General features: G+C 38.1%; 1 protein-coding gene across 11 annotated transcripts in view; it reads left to right on the top strand.

Annotated features, from left to right (window-relative positions):
* Window positions 1–25,439, top strand: part of Tjp1 (tight junction protein 1) — a 326,594-nt gene that overhangs the window by 279,457 nt on the left and 21,698 nt on the right. For all 11 annotated transcript variants that reach the window (XM_034494537.2, XM_034494529.2, XM_034494561.2 and 8 more), the window contains 14 exons: window positions 1,414–1,690; window positions 4,885–4,988; window positions 5,369–5,537; window positions 5,851–5,998; window positions 13,034–13,173; window positions 13,726–13,831; window positions 16,202–16,352; window positions 18,496–18,604; window positions 19,886–20,105; window positions 20,399–20,583; window positions 20,727–20,822; window positions 23,750–23,832; window positions 24,389–24,599; window positions 24,890–24,990. In XM_034494537.2, the coding sequence (XP_034350428.1) occupies window positions 1,414–1,690; window positions 4,885–4,988; window positions 5,369–5,537; window positions 5,851–5,998; window positions 13,034–13,173; window positions 13,726–13,831; window positions 16,202–16,352; window positions 18,496–18,604; window positions 19,886–20,105; window positions 20,399–20,583; window positions 20,727–20,822; window positions 23,750–23,832; window positions 24,389–24,599; window positions 24,890–24,990 (2,100 nt within the window). The remainder of the gene's footprint in view (window positions 1–1,413; window positions 1,691–4,884; window positions 4,989–5,368; window positions 5,538–5,850; window positions 5,999–13,033; window positions 13,174–13,725; window positions 13,832–16,201; window positions 16,353–18,495; window positions 18,605–19,885; window positions 20,106–20,398; window positions 20,584–20,726; window positions 20,823–23,749; window positions 23,833–24,388; window positions 24,600–24,889; window positions 24,991–25,439) is intronic.

Here is a 25,439-nt window from a genome sequence, read left to right as displayed (position 1 = left end):
GGATAGTAGGAAGCAGCAGTGTTTAGTGTTGACTCAGCCTTAGAAGATACTTAGCCATAAAAGAAATATAATTTAGAAGGAACTGGCAAGACAAGATTATTAGGCATTTATCAGGTGGAGCAGATTTGAGGTAATTTGGGCGAGATTAAAGATTAAAGCTACACATCACACAGGATGGTAACTGACGAGGAAATCTCTTGGAAGTGGGTGTCATTGAGAACACAACCTAATGGTGAGATTTTATTCACATAACAGAGCTGATCCACTTGATCTTGAGAGCACAAGAAAGAAATGTTAAATAAATGAGACACATTGAAGGGATTTTAGAAGTGGGTTGGTCTAAAAGGACACTGACTAAAGTAGGCTGAGGAACCAGGACCTTCTTGAATGATGAAAAAAACCTGTGTTAGGCAGTTCATTTCGAGGGAACAAGATGCAGATGAAAGGATTGCTGAATAGCAGCAAGAATGCTCCTAGTGGGACTGATGAGTTTATAGATGGCCTAATCAATGAAAAGTATCTTTTATTGTGTCAAAACACGTGGGAGATGAGGGGAAGAAACCAGTAGAAAGTCATTTACATTTGATTGCAAGTGAAGCCCTGAGAAAACAGAAGCAGATGGAGAAATCATAAGTGAGCAAAAAGTGTGAGTGGCTAAAGGTGTCAGAAGACAAGTGTTCCCCAAGAAGCTCTCCTAGGCCCCCCAGGAGACCCAGTGTACCAGTGTGAGAGAGCCGGGCGGCTCTCAGGATTACAGACCTGCATGTTCAGGAGATGCATATAGATCTGGAACTTAGAAACAAAGAAAGGATTGGACAGGGAACACTGCAAATGAATGCAAGAATGAGCCTGCACTCACGCTGCAAGTATAAATTGAACCAACAGAGCCGCACAAGGCAGTTTGTGGGAAGTATGCTGAGCTCATGAGCTCCCACCAAGTAAGTCGTGTGTTAGTTTGTGATGAAGAGATGTATCACTTAGCAGTGTTGGGACAATTTATAGATCTTGATAATTATGCACTATCAAAGTTTGATTAAAGTATGAGGTCAGGCTTGTGAGTTTGTTGTGGTTTTGGTTACAAAGTGTTCATAAGATATGTGATATGTTTAGAGTATAGTTCTAATCCTTCATTCTACACACAACACATATTAATTCCCTGTAAGTTTGTGATTCTTATCACCTTGAAAATTGTTATAAAATTCTGGAAGGATTTAGTAAATTTGCTGTTTAGCCAGATCTTTTTATTAAGAGAATGGAAAACAGTCATTTTGGAAATGTATTGGTGTGATTACTATATTATCTCCTTTGTATTTACATAAGTTAATGTAAGTCAAGGGAAATGTATGTTTCTCTTATGAATGGAGCGTACATGAATACCCTTTATTTTAGTTTATTATCTCTTTTTATTTGTAGACCATCCGAAGGAAGAAGAAAGTTCAGATCCCTGTAAGTCATCCAGATCCTGAACCGGTATCTGATAATGAAGATGATAGTTATGATGAGGAAGTACATGATCCAAGAAGTGGCCGTGGTGCTTTAGTTAACAGAAGGAGCGAGAAGAGCTGGGCAAGGGATAGAAGCGCAAGCAGGGAGAGGAGCCTGTCCCCTCGCTCAGACAGGCGCTCGGTGGCCTCCAGTCAGCCTGCCAAACCCACCAAGGTCACATTGGTGAAGTCTCGGAAAAATGAAGGTATCACTGACTCTCACTGTTCTCACGTGAGACTTTTAAAACTAGTTTAATAAGAAATACAGTGACCATATTTGTTTTATTCTATTTCCCTTTCTAGTCATGTTCTCTTGCTAAGAGTCTAATCCTGGTAAGGCAGACATTGGGACATTTTGGAACATTTTCTCAAATCATTTTGTTGGAGCAAACTTCTGGTTGAATTTTGGTTTTATTGGAACAGGAATAGCCAAATTCAAATTATACTAGCAAGAAATGTCACACCAGCACTCAATTGAAATGCTGTCTTTTTCTTTACTGTTAGGATCAATAGTATGACCATGGAAATAAATCTAAGGGCTTACTTGGAGGGGAGAGATGGGCTAATTTGTAAATGGAAGATTGATGTTCTTAAACTGAATTCTCTAACTATTCTCTTGCTTCACCAAATGGTTAGCATTTTAAATGGCTCTTTGATCCCTCTGGCTTGTGGTTATGTAGGCTCACTCATGGCTTTGGTTTTAAAAATGGTGGAGAAAGGGTTTTGAAGGTGAACTTGGGTGAGCTAACCTGCTTACCGTGCTGTCACTGACATTCCTTGCCCACTCCCGGGGGCAGCCTGCTCTTGCTGCTGCTGCTGCTTCCCTCTCACTTGGATGTCATCTCAATCCACTAGTGCCCGCCTCCCACCCAGAGCCATCCATAGGCGAGCCAAGCCTGTGCATGTAGCATAGCTTCACAGCTCACCTAACCGTTAGAATGACGTCTTCTTTAGACTGTTGTAATTCTCATCTTTCTGAGGTCCTCACTTCTTTTCATTTCCATCCTTCTACCCTTAAATGCTCTAGTGTCTGTCCAGGAACTTGGCTTGCACTTCCTGCTGTCTTGTGTAGACAGTTTCATGTATCCCAAAGACCTCACTGCACTGCTTAGATCTCCACTTCTTCTGTAGTCTACATCAGTCCACTCTGTGCCCAGCTTAGACATACTCAGCTCTCCATAAGGATTCCTTAGAATCAGCCATACCTCAAGGGAATCACAGTTTATTGTTTTTTTTTCTTTGTGCTTCAAATGAATACTTTTCCCACTATATTCCTGTCAATCCAGTTTCTCAGTCAGCTAAGTATAGATGATTTTTCTTGACATCTCTTGTTTGTATGATGAATGTGTCCTGACTCCCAACATACCACCTTATCTGTCTCACTTGTGTCTTTCTCCACTGCTCTTCTCTTCCAGGCTGCTGCTGTCTGTTTCTTCAGTGGACTTTATCAGTGTTGTGACTGATCTCAGGGTCTGTCCCTTCCACTGAACTCTGTAGACGGTTTTCTAAAGGTTTCGTCTTAATTGCTTCTATTTGTGTTTGTATCAGTGTCAGTTATCCTAGATTTAGGGCTTTATCACACCTGCCATGTTCTTTCCTTCATCCTTTGGTATATTTGTTTTGAATACCCCCAGTCTCGTGCACATGACACACTCTTCATTCAAGTTTAGTTTTAGTGTTTCTTAGGTGAAGTCTTAGCTTTGGTATTTCTTTCTTATAAAGGCCGTCTCTGACCCTGATAGAAATGCGTATTTGTACTATATTTACTAGTTTTCACTAGTAAACTACCATGTATTAGTACTTCCTTGCACTAGTAAATTACTATGGTAACATCTTTTGCTCTGCTATGTAAGTTGCCAAGGTACAGGGACTATCTGATCTGTTTCTTTAATTTGTAGTTACTATGTACCCAAAGAACTACCTGGAATAAAGGAGTATACTGACATGCCAGGAATATTTAAGTTACATCTGTATACTGATATTTATAGTCTTTTGTTTTGTGTTGAGACTAGGTCTCACTGCATAGCTCCGGCTGTCCTGCACCACTATGTAGACCAGGCTGGCCTTGGACTTACAGAGATTCAACTGTCTGCCTCTGCCTCTCAGGTGCTGGATTAAAGTTACGCATCCAGCTTTTTGTAACACACACAGTCAGTCAGTCTCTCTCTCTGTCTCTCTTTCTCTGTCTCTGTCTTTCTCTCTCTCTGACACACACACACACACACTGGTTTTTAAGACAGGGTTTCTTTGACTGTCTTAGAACTAGTTTTGTAGACCAGGGTTGGCCTTGAATTTACAAAGATCTGCCACCTGCCTCTGCCTCCCAGGTGCTGAAGTTAAACAATGCACCACCATTGCCCAGCTCAGTTGTAACCTTTTATTGTGAATAAGAATATGTCCTTAGTCCTGTTTTTTTCTAGGTGAAATAGCTGTTTTCCAAGCAGTTAACATTGCCTGTCTGGATCTCCCAATTCTACTCTGGTACTAGTTCTGTGTCTGTGTATATTCTTTACATATTTACCTTACGTTAATCTGTAACTGAGATGGAACATTTAGACTTTTGCTCTGTAGGCTTCATTTTATCCTACATTAAAACCTGTTTGTTCATCTTGGCTTTTAAGTTTGACTTTTTCTTGAATTTTGTTTCTTTTAAAACAGTGAAAGTCCTTTTTCTTTTTACAGATCAAGAATGGTTCTTTTTCTGTTGACATAGGACTGATAGTTACAGCTTTTGTTTTGTCTGTCTTACTGAGATATAGTCCTGTTCTGTTGTAGCCAATGAGTGTGAGCATCATGTGTGTGCTCTACCACACCTAGCTTGCAGTTTTGTTTTTTAATTTTTGTCATTTCTTTAACCCCTTACACACCCACAGATAACATTACCATTTCATGGGTGTTTTGTAGGTTGCATAAATGAGAGCACTGTATATTAATTCTTACTCACATCTGTTAATAGTAGGCTGCACTAAAGCTTTTGAGGTTTTTCAGTAGAGGTTTGTACACACTTAGGAGTGAGGGGACAGAAAACTAGTAATTGATTCATAGCAGTCATCAAAAGCATTGTCAGACTTCAGAGTTTTTTAAGCTTCAAGCAGTTCACTCTAATGATTGTGTTCTTTAAACTACAAGAAACTAGTATATCATCACATTATCAGGAAAAAAATGGTTACATCTTTTGGGCCGTCTCCTTTTCAGTAAGATGGGGACAATAAGATAGTGTCATTTCTTTGAACCATGTTTTATTTTGCTTTTTCTTGACTGTATACTTTTCAATGATTTAAAGATAATAGCTTTAGGTGCAGAGTGGTTCATAAGGACAGTAATTTTAAATCTTAAAATTTAAACTGTACTTAATTATCTTAGAACTTTGAACTAAAGATATTTAACTTTATTCTTCCAGAATATGGTCTTCGATTGGCCAGCCATATATTTGTAAAGGAAATTTCACAAGATAGTTTGGCAGCAAGAGATGGTAACATTCAAGAAGGGGATGTTGTCTTGAAGGTATAGTTATATTTTATATTATAATAAATTAAAATAGGAAACAAAATTTAGAGTTATTATGTAACATCTGCTTGTGTTTGAAGCAGTTTTGCTATAGAGAATAATCAACATTTGTCCTGTCCCTTACAAGGTATGGGGCTAACCTGAGAGGGTTAATTACTGCAGATATATATCACTCACCACAGTAATTTTGATATTGTTCTAGACACTATTGAAATGCTCTCTAGTTTGCTTATAGGAATGCTTTTGAAGACTTAGGAGAAAGTATTAGGTCTTCAAGTGATCTGAGGAGTTTGTCCTTGCCTGTAACAGATCAGACTTAAGTTTTAGTTTGTATTTTGTTGTTTCCTTTTCAACCTGTAGCTTCTTTTCTGTTACAGATAAATGGTACTGTGACAGAAAATATGTCATTGACAGATGCGAAAACATTGATAGAACGGTCTAAAGGCAAGTTAAAAATGGTAGTGCAAAGAGATGAGCGGGCTACCTTATTGAATGTCCCCGATCTTACGGATAGTATCCATTCTGCTAATGCCTCTGAAAGAGATGGTGAGTATAGCTCTGTTTGGAGGGTCCCACTGATTTATTTCTTAAGTATATGAGGATTGGATATGTTTGAGCGGAATGATATTTTTCTTCAAAAATCTGAAATTTACATGTAATTTACGTGTGTATGTTTGTATCTGTTGTCACTACACATGAATAATTTGTAGGTCATTCACCATTGTAGTTTTAGTGATCGCTGGAGATGATATTAATGTTTAAATTATTTTATGTGAAATATACTATTAGCTTATTTATAATATTACTAGAATTCTTTAGTGTAGTCATTTCATGGGATAATTTTCTTTTTATTTAACAGACATTTCAGAAATTCAGTCACTAGCATCAGACCATTCAGGTCGCTCACATGACAGGCCTCCCCGCCGCAGCCAGTCACGATCTCCTGATCAACGTTCCGAACCCTCTGATCATTCCACACAGTCTCCACAGCAGCCCAGCAATGGCAGGTAAAAACAAAATACATTTAGAACTATTTACAAAAAAAATCAGATACATTTTTCTTTTATTATTTAAGATTGTATCTATTTTTCATCCTCAGTTTAAACACTTGTGTAAATAGAAGATAGTCAATTTTTTTTTTCTTTTTTAAAGAATTCAAGGTGGTAGGTAGTACATTTAATAGGCGGGCAAGCCAAGGAAGTATTTGTCAGTGCTCAACTCTGGCTAGTAGCACAGAAGCAGCTATTAACAGTATAAAAATATGTAGACGTATCTGTGCTCTACCTTATGGCAACTGGGGAAGATAGTTTGTTCCTCACAAAATTAAGAATAGAACCACAGTATGACCCTCTTTCTGAATGTCTATCTGGAAGAAAGAAAGTGACCATTCTTAAGAAATATCAGGCTGCAGAGATGCCTCAGTGGTTAAGAGCACTGACTGCTCTTCCAGAGGTCATGAGTTCAATTCCCAGCAACCACAAGGTGGCTCACAACCATCTGTAACAGGATCCGATGCCCTCTTCTGGCATGTCTGAAGAAAGTGACAGTGTAATGAGTACTCACATACATACAGTAAATAAATAAATCTTTTTTTTAAAAAAAAATCTACAATTGTACATTGGGCTAGATCTTTATTTACAGTAACAACAGTAAAGAGCCAGCCTGTCTGTCCTGGATAAAAACACAGACATGCATATGTAATAGAAACGTTATTCAGTGAAAGGAGGAACTCCATCACTTTCAGTAACATAGACATACCCAAGATTATTCCTGGAACAAAGAAACACATAAGTGAACTTATCTCTGGAAGCAAAGACGTGAACCTCACAGAAAGAGAGGAAAGAAGGCTGGGCAAGGAAAAGGAGCAGGGAGATGCTGTCAGAGAGTGCAAAGGAAGCCTAATGCAATTGTGATGACTGTAGTCATTGTAAAACTTAAGTATTCTCATCATAGACCAAATTTATATTTGAGGAGATTTAACTCTGGTCATTTCCAGTGATGTAGATAATCTAAGCAGACATATCAAACACCTTAAATACATATAGTGACTATATCACAGTAAATGTAGAAGAGAAAAAATTGAATTTCATAGCTGAAGAGCAGATTAGATCTAGAGAGATTTATCTGCATGCAGATGTTACCCAAAACTTCAGAAGTCACAGAGGTTGCTAAGAGGAATCCTATGAAGAAGGGCCAAGAAGTAGACTACAGAGAATAGCAAAGTGAGCAGGCAAGCGAGAAGACTGAGAGCTTTGGAAATGCTTATTAAACATAGTGGTATCTGGGCCGGGTGTATTGTTCAGTTGGTAGAGTGCTTGTCTGGCATGCATAAATTCCTGGATTTGATGCCCCCAATAAAACTACACATTAGAGACTCATAATCCTGGCACTTTGGAGATAGAGACAGAAATTTTTGAAGTTCAGAGTCATCCTAAATTACTTAATGACTGTTTGAGTGTTATTACTGCTGTGATAAAACACCATGGTCAAAGCAACTTGGGGAGGAAAGGGTTTATTTGGTTTACACTTCTATATCACAGTTCATTATCAGAGGAAGTCAGGATAAACTCAAGCACAGTAGGAACCTGGAGGCAGGAGCTGATGCAGAGGCCCTTGGAGGAGTGCTGCTTACTGGCTTGCTTCTCATGGTTTGCTCAGCCTAATAGAACTCAGGACCACTAGCCCAGGGGTCAGACAATGGGCTGGGTCCTCCCCAGTCATCATTAATTGAGAAAATGCCATACAGACTTTTTATAGCCTAATTTTTCTCAGATGAAGTTGCCTCCTCTCAAATGATTATAACTTGTGTCAAGTTGACATAAACTGGTCACCATACTGAGTTTGAGGTCATCTTGGGACACATAAGACCCTGTCACCAAAAACCAAAAAAAAAAAAAAAAAAAAAAAAAAAACCGTTAAAGTTGTGCATTTATAAAGGTATTTGTGTTTCCTCAAGCAGCAACAGAGGATACTTAGTTGCTGTCATTACATCTTTTTTAGCTTTTAGGTATACGAACTCCATCCATCCTTGGTACACTTCAAGCTTTGGGTCAATTATGTGAATCTGAATCTTTATTTTGCTTGAAATTATTATGGTATATCAACTGCAAAATTGGTTGATTGGTTTTTTACCTACTGTGAGTTATCCATTCTAAAAAGTCCCTGTTAGCCTTGAGTGGCATTCTGACACAGCATTCTAATGGAGTTAGTGCTAACATCTATGGTGGGTGCATTGAGGGACAATCATAACTTAGCAAATCCTTTAACCCAGAAGCTGCTAAAAAGGAGTGGTAGCAATCAGAATTTCAATCAGAATGTAGCTACTTTGAGTGTAAATAAATTCTGAGTCATAGAAAATTCTCTTTGTTTTCTTGTTGGGTTTGTTACTCTTATTAGCGTACATTACCCAAGCCCTAGGCTTTACTCCATTACTTCCTTCACCTTTCACCTCCCTCCTTGTCCTCTTTCCTTTAAGGTTTTTCTCCTCACACTAAAATCCACATGACTGAAAGCATGAGATACTTGTGTGTGTCTGTTTTGTATGTCACTTAACATGATGATGTCTACTTCTGTTCATTGTCCTGTAGATGCCATGATTTTATTCTTTATGAATAAATTAAACTTTATAGTATCTGTGTGTATGAGCGAGCGAGCGAGAGAGCACGAGCGTGCACGCACACAACAGAGATGGTCTTTGACTTTGTCCTCTCATCTGTGGATGGCCCTGGACTGGTCTTTAACCTGGCTGCTGTGAGTAACGCTGTGGCGCAGCCGTCTAGTTTGTTATCTGAAAGGGTTCAGCCAGGTTGTGCAGAAGGTCTGTTTGAAGCTTAGGAGTCGGTGCTGATTTCCATAGTGATTAATAGGTTTTTTTGTTTTGTTTGTGCAGAATTGGTGTTTTGTTGTTGTTGTTCTTTGGTTTTTTGTTTGTTTGTTTATTTTGAGGTTTTTTTGGGTAACACTACTCATTCCTTTGAGTGTGAACTTTGTAACTTTGTAGATGACATCATGTCTCAGTGTCAGAGGTTGAATACCTTGGATTTCCCTTTCTCCTGCATCATGGCCACTTGTTTGTTTTCTTTTTCTTTTTTTCCTATCATCGTTGTTGTTACGGGGTAAGTTCTCACTATGTAGGACATGCTGGCTTGGCTTCTGTCTCCTAAGTGCTGAGATTGAAGGTTCCCTGCTCTTGTTATTTTCTTGATGGTAGGTAGCCATTAGTAGTAAAATGGAATCATACTATTAATTATACTATTAATTTTATAGAAATTATACTATTAATTTGATAGAAAGTTCCTTTTTCTATTTTGGTTTTTATTTAGTCTTTCTAACAACTTGGCGTCTGTAGCCTCATTTTGAAAACTCAACAACTTATTATTAATTATCTTTAAATAATATCATGATGTCCTCCTCCCTTTTAGGAGCCTTAAAAGTATTTTTATATGTAACCCCAGTTCTGTAACTTTTAAAAAATCTTAACATTCCATTCTATCTGAAGTCACCACCACAGTCAAATATAAGCAGGAACAGTAATGAAAATGTGTCAGGCCGAGCTGTGGTGACACACGCCTTTAATCCCGGCACTTGGGAGGCAGAAGCAGGCAGATTTCTGAGTTCGAGGCCAGCCTGGTCTACAGAGTGAGTTCCAGGACAGCCAGGGCTATACAGAGAAACCCTGTCTTGAAAAACCAAAAAAAAAAAAAAAGAAAGAAAGAAAGAAAGAAAAAAGAAAAGAAAATGTGTCAGAATAAAAGCTCTGAGTGTTCAGATTCACATTTTGTAGTACACTCATGGACCAGACAACTCACCAGAGACCCAAGACATTGACTTGAAGTTATAAAAATGATTTTTAAATAGAGCATATCCTGTTTAATTGAAAGTAGTTGCTTCTAAAGTAGTTGAAAGTGCTGCTTTCAAAAAACTTGAGTTGGTAACCATTTTAAATATTCTTGTTACTACCATTTGTTCCTGAAAGAAATGCCTATACCAAACCTTGCGTTCAGGGGCATCTTTTGCTGACACAGTTCACAACCCAGCCACGTGTGTGGTGGTGATATTGTGTATATGAGCAAAGCATTGCCAACTTAAACTCAGATCTTGTGCCAAGATGCTATATTTGGCGTCCAGGCCTTATAACTATTACAGTGCACACACAGCATTATAATTCTTTGAGAATCTTGAATTTAAATGACCAGGATGTTTTGTTGTTTTGTTATGGAGGTAGTAGTAGTTTCAAGCACTAAGATGGCTCAGTGGGTAAAGCCCTTGCTGTATAAGTGGGTATCTGAGTTCAAATCCCAAGAGCCCATGTAAAGTTGAGTTCTAGTTTTCCTATAACAAGATGAGAGAGGTAAAGACGAGAGAGTCCCCAGAAGCTTGCTGGCGAGTCAGCCGGGTGTACACATGGCGAAACAACAAAAAAAATCCCACCTGAAACCAGCTGCAAGGAGAGGACTGACCCCAGTCCTTCCCAACGGTTCATCAACTGGAAATAAAGTATTCAAATATGTTGAGTTTATGGGCGCTGTTGTCATTCAGACCACCACAGAACATAAATAAGAATTTTACTAATGTGTATTTGTTGTACTTTGTGGGGTTCTATAATGACATTTTTGTTGAAATGTATAGTTTGACCATATTCATAACTCCATTACCCTTTCCTGTCACAGTCCTTCCTCCTTCTTGTCCTTTTCCTCTTCCCAAATGGTCTCCCTTCTACTTTGATAAGTGTGTTACCACTCTAGGTCCCTCATGTAAAAGATAGCATCGTATGTTTTTCTTTATGAGATCAGCTTAATGTGATGATATTCGGTGTATCCAGTTTTCTGCAGATGAATCATTTTATCTGTTGAAATGATTGGGGTTGTCTGGTGGAAGGTGTAGTGATAAGGTTTTCTGGTCACTCAGAACCATGGTAGACAAACTATGAAATTTGGAAATAGGGGTGGAGAGATGGCTCAATAGTTAAGAGCACTGGCTGCTTTCCCAGAGGACCCAGGTTCAATTCCCAGGACCCACATGGCAGCTGACAACTGTCTATAACTCCAGTTCCAGGCAATCTGACACCCTCACATAGGCATATATGTAGGCAAAAACACCAGTGTACATAAAGTAAAAAATGTTTCTGAAAAAAAGTCAGTTTTGTATATATGTAAAAGGTAACTATTAAAAACCTTATTTGTAGATGAAGAAATGTAGAATGGTCCTCTTGCCCTTGAGAGACATTAAGATCACTGTGATACTGATTCTCTACTTCTAAAACCCACAGAACATGCTGTTTGCTCTAGATGTTATCAGAGCGCAGGATAATTGTACTACCATCAAAAGCCTGATGGCCTCAGTGAGGAACAGGCTCCCTAAAGCTTTTTTTCAACCGTTTCTTACTAAAATTATGTTTTGGGCTGTCTTCTTACTAAAATTGTTTGTTTTCAAGATGGCTCATGGGTATAGACCCATGGGTTACAGGCACTTACATAGAATCTTCACAGTCTGAGTTGAATATCTAGGACCCTCATGGTGGAAGAAGAAACACTTGTTAAAAAAATGTCCTCAGATCTCTACATACATGTGTGCACTTGTGCATGCCCAAGTCTACAAACAAAACACACACAGGAGGCATGGTCTAGTGGTTATGCCTCTAATTCCAGCTACTTGGGAGACTGGCCAAAAGAATATCACAAGTTTAAGGTCTTGGATACATCAGTACAGAACAAGTTCAAGGCAAGACTGAATAACTCAGTGGTGTCTGCAGTGTGGATAGGCTGTGGGTGCTTGAATGTTAGAAATAGGAGAGAAAGCCTGTCATAGCATAGCTATGAGAAGAGAGTGAATGTGGTTTATGGGAACAGTGTGGTGTAAAGAAGCTAAACATGAAAGGAGCAGGACTGCAAAGCATTGGCTGCTAGGAGTAACGCTAAGTCTAAATATAAGTACAGACAGCTGTGTCTTCATCTTCTAAGATGGAGTGCCTGCCAGCACAAGAGGCAGCACTTCATGCCCTTAGGCCTCAGATGGAGCTTTCTTGGAAGGGCTCAGCCTCTGGTCACTGAATGTTCAGAGAATTTACTCTGTGTTGCCAGGTGAACTTATAGGGTATTTGCTGTCTGTAGTGTCTGGGAAGGATGTTCGTGGGAGGTATCTCATGTGGAAGCCGTGTACTGCTTAGCCATTTGACAGTGGCTTTCATATGGATGCAAACATCTACCTACAGGGTCTCCAGGCCATTTTACTTGCAGGTTTTCACTTATATTACTCATTGCTGATCTGACTGCTATTTGGTTTACATAGTAGATAAACTACAGAGCCTTTATTTCTAGTAAGTCATTTACGTGAAATATAAAATTTCTTCAAACTCCATTTTATTCTGTCTTTAACAACCACTTTTTTTTTTAGAGCTTTTAGGCAACCCAAAGTTTCTCACTCAATTGGACTATGCTATGTACAAACTATAAAACAGCTATAACAGGACAGCAGGATGGCTCAGTTGTAAAAGGTACTTTTACCTGGTGGAAGGAAGCCTGGTCACCAGCATTCAATCCTCAGACTCCACATGAGCATGATAGAGAAATGACTTCACAAAGTTGTCCTCTCATCTCCAATGTGCACCTCGGTGTTGGTGACAATACACATATGATGTGCATCTGCACTCATATATACATATATTTATATGTTTCTGTCTTTATGAGGATCTTGCTAGCTCTTTGGAGGGCCTGCTGTTTGCTTCTGGACAGTGAGGAGTGTAGTTGATAAACATAGCCCAGAGCCTATATTTGGTGCTAATGTCTGGATGTGCATCTGTACGGAGGTCAGAGGAGAACTTAGAATTGGTTCTCCTTCCACTATGTGAACTAGGGATAAAATGCAGGTCATCTAGTTTGGTGACAAATATTTTTACCCACTGAGTCATATTGCTGCCATCCTCATTTTAATTACTAAGTTTGGAAACTTTTCCCTGGTTCTAAAGTTGCCTTGCCTCTTCTGTTCTCATGAAGTGTTTTTCAAAATCATCCTTACTCTCCTCATGTTTCTATTGTAACGATTAGTCTCCGGAGTAGAGAGGAAGAGCGAATGTCTAAACCTGGGGCCATCTCAACTCCTGTAAAACATGTAGATGATCATACACCCAAAGCAGTGGAAGAAGTTACAGTTGAAAAAAATGAGAAGCAGACACCCACTCTTCCAGGTAAACATAACCAAAAAGCCTTTGCTGCAGAGCACAGCAACTGTCAGCATTTGCAGAAGATTTTAAAGATCCAAGTATTGCTAACAGTGTGAATTTTTCTATATATACATCACAGCTTTTCTTATTATGGTAAGAGTATATAAATCAATAACCTTCATGAATGTTTTAATTTTCTAAATATAGTTATTCATGTTAACAGTTGCTTGCAGTAAGGAAGGATATTTTCCAACCTTACTCAATAGTTGGCCCTGGGTTCATACGTAATACTACAGGGATGGCGTGGGGTATATTAGATTGCCTTCAAAAATTTAAAACAAAAGTTATTTTAAATACTGCAACTGTTTGCTTCTGTTGTACCTGTCTTACTCTAGTTGGCTAATGGCAGGCAGGAACGTGGCTTTTAGAAAAGGCGTCTTTGTAAAGTGAGCATGGTAACACAGAAATGCATGGACCCTTTGATAATTGTTTTTCTGTTACTCTTCTTCCTGTCAGTATCTCATGAGGCTTATTAAGTCCTGACAATTTAAGTTTTCTTTTCTTCTTTTTTTCAAGAACCAAAGCCTGTGTATGCTCAAGTTGGACAACCAGATGTGGATTTACCCGTCAGCCCTTCTGATGGTGTTCTGCCTAATTCAACTCATGAAGATGGAATTCTTAGGTAATGTAGTCTTCAAGCCACACTGACCTTTGTGTTTATCAGATGTTTCTTTCTTAACATGAGAATTGAATAGTCATGTTCCTATAGCATTGTATATAGAGTGCTTGTAGTACTATGATTAACAACAGCAAAGCAACCATTGTTTCTTTTATTACCATCTTTTCTTTGCTAGATCTTAGGTCACTAACTAAAGAGTAAAGATTGGTTCTCTACTAAGATGTCAGAATGTCCACAAGCTTTCTGTGCCCTAGCACTTAAAGATAAATACTTGCTAGTCTGCATTGACATTTTGAGCTAATGTCTCTTGATTATGGCCCTCCTATTCTGTGACATGGGCCAAGTCCCTAGCCATAGTGTCAGTAGCACACCTTCAGTTGTTTCAGCCAAGAGCATCTCAGTGTGCTGCCTAGAGGAACATGATTTCTGATTGAGAAAGCATTCCAGAATTAATTTGAAGAGTCCATACCATTTATTTACTACTTTATAGGTAGATTTCATAAAATTTTGTGAGCAAATTTTAAATCTTTATAGTCTTTAAATCTATAGCTTTTATCATAAAAAGGACATGATGCGAGAGTACTTGAAAAGAAGCACATTCCCTAAGGTGCAATAGATCGAGAACTCAGTAGTTTTTGTACAAATAAATAAGTAAATACAGTAATGCATGGGTTGTTTCCCAGTGCCTAGGCAGAAGCAGATAGCTTCAGAAATAGTGGAGTAGTCAAGTTTTAGTGTCAGTAATGGGTGACTAAATTACTCATTCTTGGGATTGCTTGAAATTATAGTAAGATGTCAGAAGGCTGCCCCCCACCCCCCAAAAAACAAAAAAAATCCCTGAAGAGCAGATGCCCAAGAGGACTTGAGTGTGTCCCCTGTATCAGTAGCTGAGTATCAGTAGCTGAGCTCTGATAGTCTTTCATTCAAATAGTGGGTTTGGAGGGAAAAAAGGGATGGGTTTTATTGTTGTACATAGTTGTTATAATGCAGATAGGGCAGAGTACAGACCCTGTCATTTTCCGGAAGCTGCTGCCCAGCATTGCTTTTCAAAAGTCAGATTTCTCTAAGTGCAGATCCACTCAGTCTCTTCTACTTTATCTGGCACTCTGGACTACTCAGGATTAGCCGAGGATTTCTGAGTACCTAGGATTTTCAAGAAAATATTTAAAGATCTCTCTGTGTATCCAGTTTTTGGGGGTGAGGAATCTGAGATACCTTTGACTTGGTTAGAAAACAGGATCAGGCAGATCTCTGAATTGGAGGTCAGCCTGGTCTACATAGGGAGTTCCAGGATGGCTAAGGCTATGTAGTGGGACCCTGTTTTGAAAAACCATAAAACAAAAAGCAAAGGAGAAAGCGAAGGAAAAAGAAACAGGAAGGAAGAAAGCAAGCCAGATCAATGGTGAATATTTTATACTTAACAATATTTTACACTTAGTAAAAGCTATTGGCAGTTTTTAACTAGTCAGTTCAAAAGTACCAGAATATCTTCCTCAATTCATTTATTCATGTATGTGACTTTATGATAGGTTCTAATAACTTGGCAATTAATTTATAAATTAAAGGCAAGGGACCTTTCTCTATTATTATTATTCAGAATAGTGGAAGTGGGGTACTCGTTCTTAGGACTGTGAGGACGACACTGAGAGCTTAGCAGTGTGGAGCACTTTAACCAGTGTCTTCTCTGCTCAGCTGTTTGCTCCCAACATAGTAGAGGGACATGCAAGCATCTGTTCCTTCACTTCTTCCTAGGGACATAAGGGACAGTGACAGATGTAGGCTTAATCGAGAATTGCTGAGTAACCATAAGTTCTTATCTCAAAGTTAAAAAGGGCTTCAGGTTAAGGGTACTCAAAAGAGCCAAGCACCAATGATGAAACTTAAATTCACTGTCTTGATTGTAGAGATTACAGCAAACGCTGCTTGTATACTTTCTCATAGTAAGATAAAGACTGCATATTTTCTTTTCTTTATATTAAATGAGACTTTTCATTTACTCAGTGGGGATGGTGTAGAAAAGTAGGTTTTGGTTTTATTTTTTAGCCATTATTCCCTATTATTCCAATAGGGAATTTACCATATATACTTGATTAAGAATAGGGAAAATATTGTTAATAAGAAAAGTTATAGGGTGGTCACAAAAAGTATCATTTCTCTATCAAATTTAGAGATTTCAAAACTTATTTTCTAATAAGAAATTAGAAGGTCTATTAAATCTGGTTTTGGATTCTAGTACTAAGTTTTACTTACTAACTAAGTGCAATGTAGGAGGCTTTAGAAATGATGGTCCTGTATTCTGTTCTGAATGTAGCTGTTGCTGTAGCAGCCTGCTGTGACTTTTAACTGTTTGAAATGAAATATCTGTTTTAACAGGCCCAGCATGAAACTGGTAAAATTCAGAAAAGGAGATAGTGTGGGTTTGCGACTAGCTGGTGGAAATGATGTCGGAATATTTGTAGCTGGCGTTCTAGAAGATAGCCCTGCAGCCAAAGAAGGCTTAGAGGAAGGTGATCAAATTCTCAGGGTATGTCAGTATATCATCTTACTTGGATTCAAAAGTCTTATATCATCAGATGCCAGGCATAACAGACCTACTTTTGTGATTATACTATAATTTATGTACAGTCTCTTGAACCACCTAAGTTTCAAATTAAGAACTGGTTAGATCTAGCTTGTGTTAGACTGGTCTCTTGTCATTCCACCTTTACTCTTGTTTGCTGTTTGGTTATCTTGTTAGTGATGTTTTACTGACGTCATTGCTGTTCAAAGACCCTATAATGAAAACGTGTTTTAGATCCCTCTTCCATGTACTAATTTGGACTGTCCAAGACTGCTAGCCACCACAACCTGCCAGCCAGCAATTTTGGGTATTATTTTGCCATAAGAGTGAGGAGGAGTCATAAGAATGCTGACCTTTCAGACTCCTTATTTCAGATAGTGTTCACATCCAAGAGGATGGATGGAGTTTATATCAGGCAAATCTGTAAGCTGCCTGGCTTTCAACCTTCAAACACCACAAGAAAGGTGATCATTGACAAAAGCCAGGAGAACTTAGGCTAGAAGTAATCTACAAATGGTGCTTTTCTCTCCTCTGCTTTTTCTCCATGGCAGTGTTGCTTACTAATGGTAGTGTCTTCATCTGTCTCTCACTCCTCTTTAGAGTCTGAACGTTTATATGTGTTTGGCTACTGGTAGGTAAGCTCTGTTCTAGTCTTTAAATAAGAACACCAGTCTATCCAGTGTGGGTTGTGTGCTTACTGTTTCCCTATCTCTTCTCTTTGGTTCCTCCATTCTGGTCTCTCTCTTTTTTTTTCAGCCTTCCTCCTCCCTGTGCTGTGCTAAGTCTCCCATCTGCTCTACAGTCTTGCAGCTTTGTGCATCTCTTCCTCTTTCCCTCCTTTCTGGTTCTTCATAGTCTCATTTCTCTCCTTTGCTGCTCTCTAGTTCAAGGAGCGATTGAGTTCCTTCCTTGCTTTCTTTTTCTTTCTTTTTACAAACAAATACCCAGTGGCCTTACAACCTGGCTATTTATCCACAACCGAGTCTGAATTTTCACAGCTCTCACTGACCAGAGCCAAGTTCACCTCATAATTTCTATGATTTCTTAGCAGCATTTGCCTGTCAGTCCTCAAAGACTTTCTGGAGACTCTATCATGTGACTCCTGCTCCTGCTGCCTTGACCTGTAATTTTTTCATCTCAATGAGTAGCCCACAGTCAGACTCTTCTTTACCTTAAGCAGTTTCCTGTGCTTGGGCACTATCCTCCTTTCCCTTCAAACTTAAGCATATGAAAGTCAGGCACCATCTCTGACTTAGCAGTTTCCCTCTGACATTGTATTAGGTTCTTCCCGATAATATCGCATGCCCTTTGTGCAATTCTGTTGCATTTGAGCATAACATGGTGACAGTGCTGACTGTATTTGAAATTCTAGCACTTCTTGACTATCTCATGATCCTGTTTTGAAGGAATCAGGGAATATATCATCTAAAAGCAGCTTCTTAATAGTTCACTTTGGGTTTTCCATGAAAGTAATTAGAATATTTTGATTATTTGCCTTTTGGCCTTTTTGTTTAATGGAGAAAATTTTCCTAAAGGTATCAGGATTACACTTGCTTATAATTCTGCTCAGTTATTGATGACACTCAGGTAGATTTAATTTCAACCTCATTTTGAAACTTAGGGATTTTCTAATATAATTAGATACTGACTTGAGGACCAGATAGCATCTACTACAAAGTTGCTGTTATAGGGGCACCATAATGCATATCGTGTCTTTTTAACTGTTTTTGGTATATAGTTTACTTTTCAGCAATTAATAAAAAAAAGTTAGGCTATATTCTATATATGTAGAGTGAATATGGAATTTTAAATCTAGAGATAGTGAATATATATTGTCATTTTGAGTCTAAATTGCATAGATCTGTAATAGGTTATCTTAATATCAGGTAGTATTGTAGCTACTCTGAATTTACATTTTTGCTCACCTTATTTTGTTTGTGCTTATTTTAAATTAGAGAATTTTTATATTCTCCAAAGTTAAAAAAAAAAACCTTCCCTGTTAAATATAATATTGTCAAGTTAGACTCTAAAAATACTTGTTTTCTGAGTAAGTATTTATATTCCTAAAAGTAGCTAGTATACATTTATAAATTTTTTATTTTAATAGGTGAACAATGTAGATTTCACAAATATCATAAGAGAAGAGGCTGTCCTTTTCCTCCTCGACCTCCCCAAAGGTGAAGAAGTGACCATATTGGCTCAGAAGAAGAAGGATGGTGAGATACTGTTTGAAATGGAGAGAATTAACCTGGAGGAGTTGGAGGGATTGGTTCAGTTGTTCAAAGTAAATCAGAGTCAGGATGGTAGCAGCCCATAGTCCTAGCACTCAAGAGCCTGGCATAAGAGGACTGTGAGTTCAAAGCCAGGCATGATGACTTCCCTCAAACTAGAAGTTCACCTTGGCATGATAACCTAGGCATTTTGTCTCCCTACTTGCTAGGCAGAAGTAGGTGGTGCGAGGTAATTTAGAGATCTGTGATTTGAGTCCAACCTGATCTACATTCCAAGTTCCAGGACAGCCAGGGCAGCATGGTGAGACTGTCTTAACAAAACAAAGTGAACAATTAGAAAAATGTAGTTCAAAAGTAAATAATTTTAATTTGAGGATGATTGACTTTATTCTGTTAATTTTATTTAAGGTTCTATAGTCTTACACTATGCTCATTAACAGAGCAAGATAAATATGACCAGTATCTATGCCATTATGATTTAAGTCAAGTGCCAGCCAATCCTTTATAAGTCAGAAAAATATTTGTTTTATCAGCTATTGGAATTATATAAAAGGGTATGTGGATAGTGGTCAAGTTTTGTACTGCTATTTCCCAAGCAATATACAGAATCGTTAATATCATTTTAAAGAATATGTAACTTTTCTTTCTGTTTCTTTTTTTTCTTTTCTTTTTTTTTTTTTTTTTTTTTTTTTTTTAAGCTTTGGCACTATGAGCATTTTGGGCAAACACTCCATTTTTGGTTTGGTTTTGTGTTTTCTGTATGCTTTTGAGGTGGGTGCTTTGTGTGGCCCAGTTAGCTTGGAACTTACTCTGTTGAAGAGGTTGTTCTCGAACACCTGATCCTACTGTCTACTTCCTGAGTGCTGGAGTTGCAGGAATGAACCACCATACACAGTTTAGCATGCTCAGTTGGAACAATCAAAGTCTCCTGGAAGATTAGGGGAACAAAAATTGTTCTTTACAGCATTTGCAGATCAATTAGATGCTATAATAGGAAGCAGAAATGGAACAAATCCATCTTTTTCTGCATCATTTCATCATGAGCCCAATGGAGGTACCAAGATACCCTTTTAGGAGGTAGCACAAATGGTTGAAGAACAATGAGATGAAATAATTTCAGATACACAGTGAAAATTGAGGATTGCCTGGGTATTGTATGTTGATGTGGGCATTAGTAGGAGCATCTTTACAGAATATCTTTTCTGCAGATTATGTTTTTTTATTTTAATCCCAGTAAGTATTGATTAATCTGTTTCTTTTCCTTAGTTTATCGCCGCATTGTAGAATCAGATGTAGGAGATTCATTCTATATTAGAACGCATTTTGAATATGAAAAGGAATCTCCTTATGGACTTAGTTTTAACAAAGGAGAGGTGTTCCGAGTCGTGGATACCTTATACAACGGAAAGCTGGGCTCTTGGCTTGCCATTCGAATTGGTAAAAATCATAAGGAGGTAGAACGAGGCATCATCCCTAATAAGAACAGGTATGAACTCTGGGAAACTCATTATACTGTGAATTAAGTGATGATAGACAATTGAGAGATCCAAATTTGAAAGATTTGTATTGTTCAGTGTGTTTACTCGGTACTGTCATAACTGACTCAATCACTGTACAGACTACTTGATTAAACACTTTTGAAATGAAGGGTACATGTGAACCTCGGTCCTTAATCTTGGCATTCCACTTCATTTCATTGTGAATTTTTTTCTTGTTGCCTTTTAATACTCTGGTTTATGTTTTGTTTTGTTTTGTTTTGTTTTGTTTTGTTTTCAATAGAGCTGAGCAGTTAGCCAGTGTACAGTACACACTTCCAAAGACAGCAGGTGGCGATCGGGCAGACTTCTGGAGGTTCCGAGGTCTTCGAAGCTCCAAGAGAAATCTTCGAAAAAGCAGAGAGGACTTGTCAGCTCAGCCAGTTCAAACGAAGTTCCCAGCTTATGAAAGGGTTGTTCTTCGAGAAGGTAGTTTATTTCCTATAGCTTGGTGTATATTTCTTCATGGCAATATGTTTTAGGAAGTGGAAGTTTAAAAACTTACGTCATCATCATTATGTCTTTTTGTTTGTTTGTTTGTTTGTTTGTTTGTTTGTTTAATTTCTCTCCAGCTGGATTCCTAAGACCTGTAACCATCTTTGGACCAATAGCTGATGTTGCCAGAGAAAAGTTGGCAAGAGAGGAACCGGATATTTATCAGATTGCAAGTGAGTAGACATAGGCTCAGCACTGACCTTCACTGAGCTTCCTCAACAAGTACAGCTTTGTGAGACATTTGCACTTTATGTCATTTTCTTAATTTGAAAGGAAGGCAGAACGATTGTGTTCTGCCAGTTCCCTGTGCTAGGAAGAGTCACCATTTTTGAAAATTTTTGCTTCATGTGAAAGCTGCTTAGCTTCATGATCTTGTTGAACCTTCACAGTAACACTGTGAGGAGAGAATGAAAACCTGTTTTTAATGGTGAGCAGCCGAACCTCAGTGCACTGTGCTAACCATTGCTACACAGCTGTTAGGTTTAACATTTCCTTTTGATGATCACTAATGAGCATGGCCTTTATCTCAACCTTTTCTGACTGAGCCTTGGGACATTTAATAACTAAACTACAGAAATACGTAACAGGGTGATGAGTTGTGCCCGTGCTGGTAACTGTGGTATTGTAGCCTTCAGTCTGAGGCAGGGAACATGGAGGCGGCAGTGCTCTGTATACCTGTGCATGTAGCTTTAACCTCTGAGTATTGTGGTGGCGGGAATATACAACCTCAGTCATAGCCACCTAGTGTGCTTTAAATAATGCTTGAAAACTTATACTGAACTTTTCTCATACTTTACTCTCTTTGTGAAAGTTAAAATAATAATTTACATTATTATTTAAATTATATACATTATTATTATAAATAAATTACATTATTATGACACATGTAATCACCACACCCAGAAATTTTTTTATAACTTTCCAAGTTCATTTTTTGTGATATTATAAAGTTTTTTCTCGTTAATAAGTAATAAAATGTTTTTATTGTTTTTTTCTGAACCTTATGACTTCTTTGACGAACTTCTTTTTGTATATAGTTTCTGCCTTGTTTTTACTGGTTTATTTTTGTAAGAAGATAGCTTTTCCCATACTTACGATAGTTTTCTTATAGGAAGGAGGAAGTCATAGAATGTGAACACATTGTTTGTTTATTGTGTGGGTAGTATTGCTGTCTAGAGGATTATGCTCACAGGTTTTTGTTATTAGACTCATAGACTCATTTAACATTTTGAAATATATAGTCTGGGCTGGTGAGATGGCTCAGTGGTTAAGAGCACTGACTGCTCTTCCGGAGGTCATGAGTTCAAATCCCAGCAACCACATGGTGGCTCACAACCATCTGTAATGAAATCTGATGCCCTCTTATGGGGTGTCTGAAGACAGCAACAGTGTACTTACATATAATAAATAAATAGTTAAAAAAATAAAAAAATAGAAATATATAGTCTTAGAGTTAGCGCATTACTCTTTTTTATATTGCTTTTAATTTGATTTTGATGAAATTTAATAATGATATTTATTTTCTAAAAATCAGATTTTCACATACAAGTGATACTAAAGTTTGAGCAGATTTAAAAAAGTTTTTCCCCCTTCTACTGTTTTCAGACGTCTTTTGGTTATTATATATCAGGCAGCATTTCTCCTGAAGAACCAAGTTTGTAGGTTTTAAATGCAGGGAAAGCAAGTTTGAAGGTTTCCGAAACTTAGCTTTAGGGGATAGTACATTGGTTTACTCAGATTATGCCACAATCCTACATGAAACTTCAGATAGCACAGTTATAAATAGCCTTTTGAGTTAAGGGCCAGAAGAATTTCTTCTACTGAAAGCCCCAGCTGATTACTCTTCTTACTCATGTCTGTCAGATTTTGTGGTGTTGCCCTATCCTCCTGTGAAGCTTGTCTTCTGATAGTCTCAGTCTCTAGTGTTGCCTATTCATTGGTACTCCTGGTTATTTCAGCTCTCTGCCTTTTCTGACCTGAAACACCAGAGCTTCTTCCCTTCCCCACACACTTCCATTTGTGGCCAGAGTCACAAACATCAGTGTTCTCTTTAATGAAGAAGTGAAGTAGTGTATAGTTGGGCTGCATTAGACATGCTATGTATAAGGTAATAGGAGGCTGCCAAGATGATACCCAAGCTGCCTTACATGGCATCTCTAGCTCCTCAGCTTCAGTACTTTTGTGAATAGAAGTGAGGTGTCTGACTGGAAACCCCCAGACCGACCATCTGCAGCAGCATTGTGGATCTCAGCCCATCATGGCTGACCTGTGCCAGGCAGGAATAGCTTCCCTGTATCTGTGTGCCACATAAATGAGACTATATTTTTTTGTGTCACTGTGGATGAGGGTGGGAAACTAAACTTCAGATAAAGGACAAAAAGCATCCTTATGCCCATAACTGGAATTTTTAGGAATACTAATGAGAGTGAAGGAACATTGAAGAAAAGGTAAGCATATCAAAACTCAGATTAAAAAAAAAAAAAACACTTTTTTTTTTTTTTTGTAGCAAACAAGAATTTATTGTAATTTTACTTTCCTGGCCTTAATAAAAGCAAACTCATCAGTACAATTTTTAAAATCTTCATCTCATGTTAGGTGAGGTATTTATCACATTTAATCACATATAATTTTTTCTGGTGCACTGATTTTTTTCGTTGTGACCTTTTTTTAAGTAGCACATCATAATATTTATTTTCATTACTAAAGTTCTTGCCTCCTTAGCTTACTCTGAAAGCAAGTGCCTCACTTGCCTTCTGTTAATCCTGGTTCTCTTGGGAAACATTGTCTGACCTAATATAGGTGGGCCTTACCAGGGGTCAAGGGTCAGGGGTTAGGGAGTAGATAGCTACCTCCTTTAGTGATTTCCACCCCTTGTGATGGAAACATTTTTGCTTTTTACAATAAATGAACAGGGGGCTTTCCCTGATGACTTGCTACTGACCTCTAGTGGATAGAATCTTTAATGCTAAACATGCCACCACGTACAGCACAGCTCCATACCCGGGTATCACTCCAGCATGACTGTAGTACCCACTATTTGAGAAATTCTTATCTAACCAGTGGAAATACTGTTTTGTTTTTGTCCTGTCTTCATGAATAGAAAGTGAACCACGAGATGCTGGAACTGACCATCGTAGCTCTGGCATTATTCGCCTTCATACAATAAAGCAAATCATAGATCAAGTAAGTTATTTTAAGTTGACCTGTTCTTATAAACAATAGAGCTTATGGTTTTGATGAGGAGATTTAATATGTAACAAAGGGAGAATTTCCCAACACTATTGTTGGTGTATCCTGAGGAAGTTAAGCTATTACTGTATAAAAGCATTAACAGCAGTTTCAAGAAGATAGTTGTGATCAACATCAGAAGAACCTTCATTGCTATAAAAATACTGATGTGTGGATGTAATTAACACAGTGTTATAGTAGTGCAATTCAGAGTGTGTGTCTGAAAAGAGATGTCAGAAACATTAAGTTGCTATACTGACTTACAGAATGAGTACAGGTAATAATTGTTAGCTTACAAACTTGTGACTGAATCTTAAAAATAGCTGATAAAAAGTTTTTTAATTTGAGCTGGAAACTTTGATTACAAATGTTTAATAAGTGCTCCTGAGACATAGCAATTACAAGGTTAACATAACACCGAAGTATAGCAGAGCCTGTGGCGATTTTTAGAAAACAATTGATTTTTAATGGTGCTTTGTATCTTTGTATGTTTTTTCCTTCCTGTCTCTAGGATAAACATGCTTTATTAGATGTAACGCCAAATGCAGTCGATCGTCTTAATTATGCACAGTGGTATCCAATTGTTGTGTTTCTTAACCCTGACTCTAAGCAAGGTGTAAAAACAATGAGGATGAGGCTATGTCCAGAGTCCCGGAAAAGTGCCAGGAAGCTCTATGAGCGGTCTCACAAACTTCGTAAGAATAATCACCATCTTTTTACAAGTGAGTATAATATTAAAAGTTCTCTTTCAGCTTAAAATGATCAGGCAATGATATAGAAGTAAAAGGTTTTGTTGTTCAAATGCTAAAGCTTTTATGGTCTCTGCTTGGAGAGCTTACTATTGATGTAAAAGCAAAAATGTTTGGTTGAAAGGAAAAGTGTAATGAATGCCAAATAGAAATATGAAATACTTGTACTGTCCCCTCAGACTGATGATGGACAGGGTTAGATGGTTTCTCCTCACTTTTGGCAATGTTCTAACCACTAAATTACATTGTTCATTCATTTTCAGCTACAATTAACTTAAACTCAATGAATGATGGTTGGTATGGTGCCCTGAAAGAAGCGATTCAGCAGCAACAGAACCAGCTGGTGTGGGTCTCTGAGGGGAAGGTATGGAGCTTCCTACCACTTCATACACTTGCTAAGTTACATAACATGTCTTTTGGTTACCATTTTTTTTTCTTCCTAGATCAAGAGTTTAAAGAAATTTTGGAAAAGCTTTTATAATGCTTTTATCATTTGTGTGTGGTGGTTATAAAGTTGAAAGCTTATCTTTTTTTCCTCAACCAAATTAGTAGTCTATTGGGGTTCTCTGTTAAAAAATTCTCAGGTTACACTAAAAACCATTTTTGACTCTGTCCTTATGTGGCTGGGGAGGAACAGATTTGAACTTGGCTTCAGTTTCCTCCCCTAAGTGAAGGGGTTTATAGCCTGAGTAAGGAGGCCTTCCTAGAAAGACAAGTACTGTGTGGGGAACACCACCCTCCTGTGGCAGTCAGGAGTGTAGCAGGAGCCACTAGCCCACTGAAGCTCGAAGAAACATTCAAAGTAAACACAGT

Source organism: Arvicanthis niloticus, chromosome 1, assembly GCF_011762505.2.
Source record: "Arvicanthis niloticus isolate mArvNil1 chromosome 1, mArvNil1.pat.X, whole genome shotgun sequence".
In the NCBI taxonomy this organism is placed as follows: domain Eukaryota; kingdom Metazoa; phylum Chordata; class Mammalia; order Rodentia; family Muridae; genus Arvicanthis; species Arvicanthis niloticus.
The sequence above is the reverse complement of the archived record's forward strand: the minus strand, read 5'-3'. Positions and strand labels throughout refer to the sequence as shown.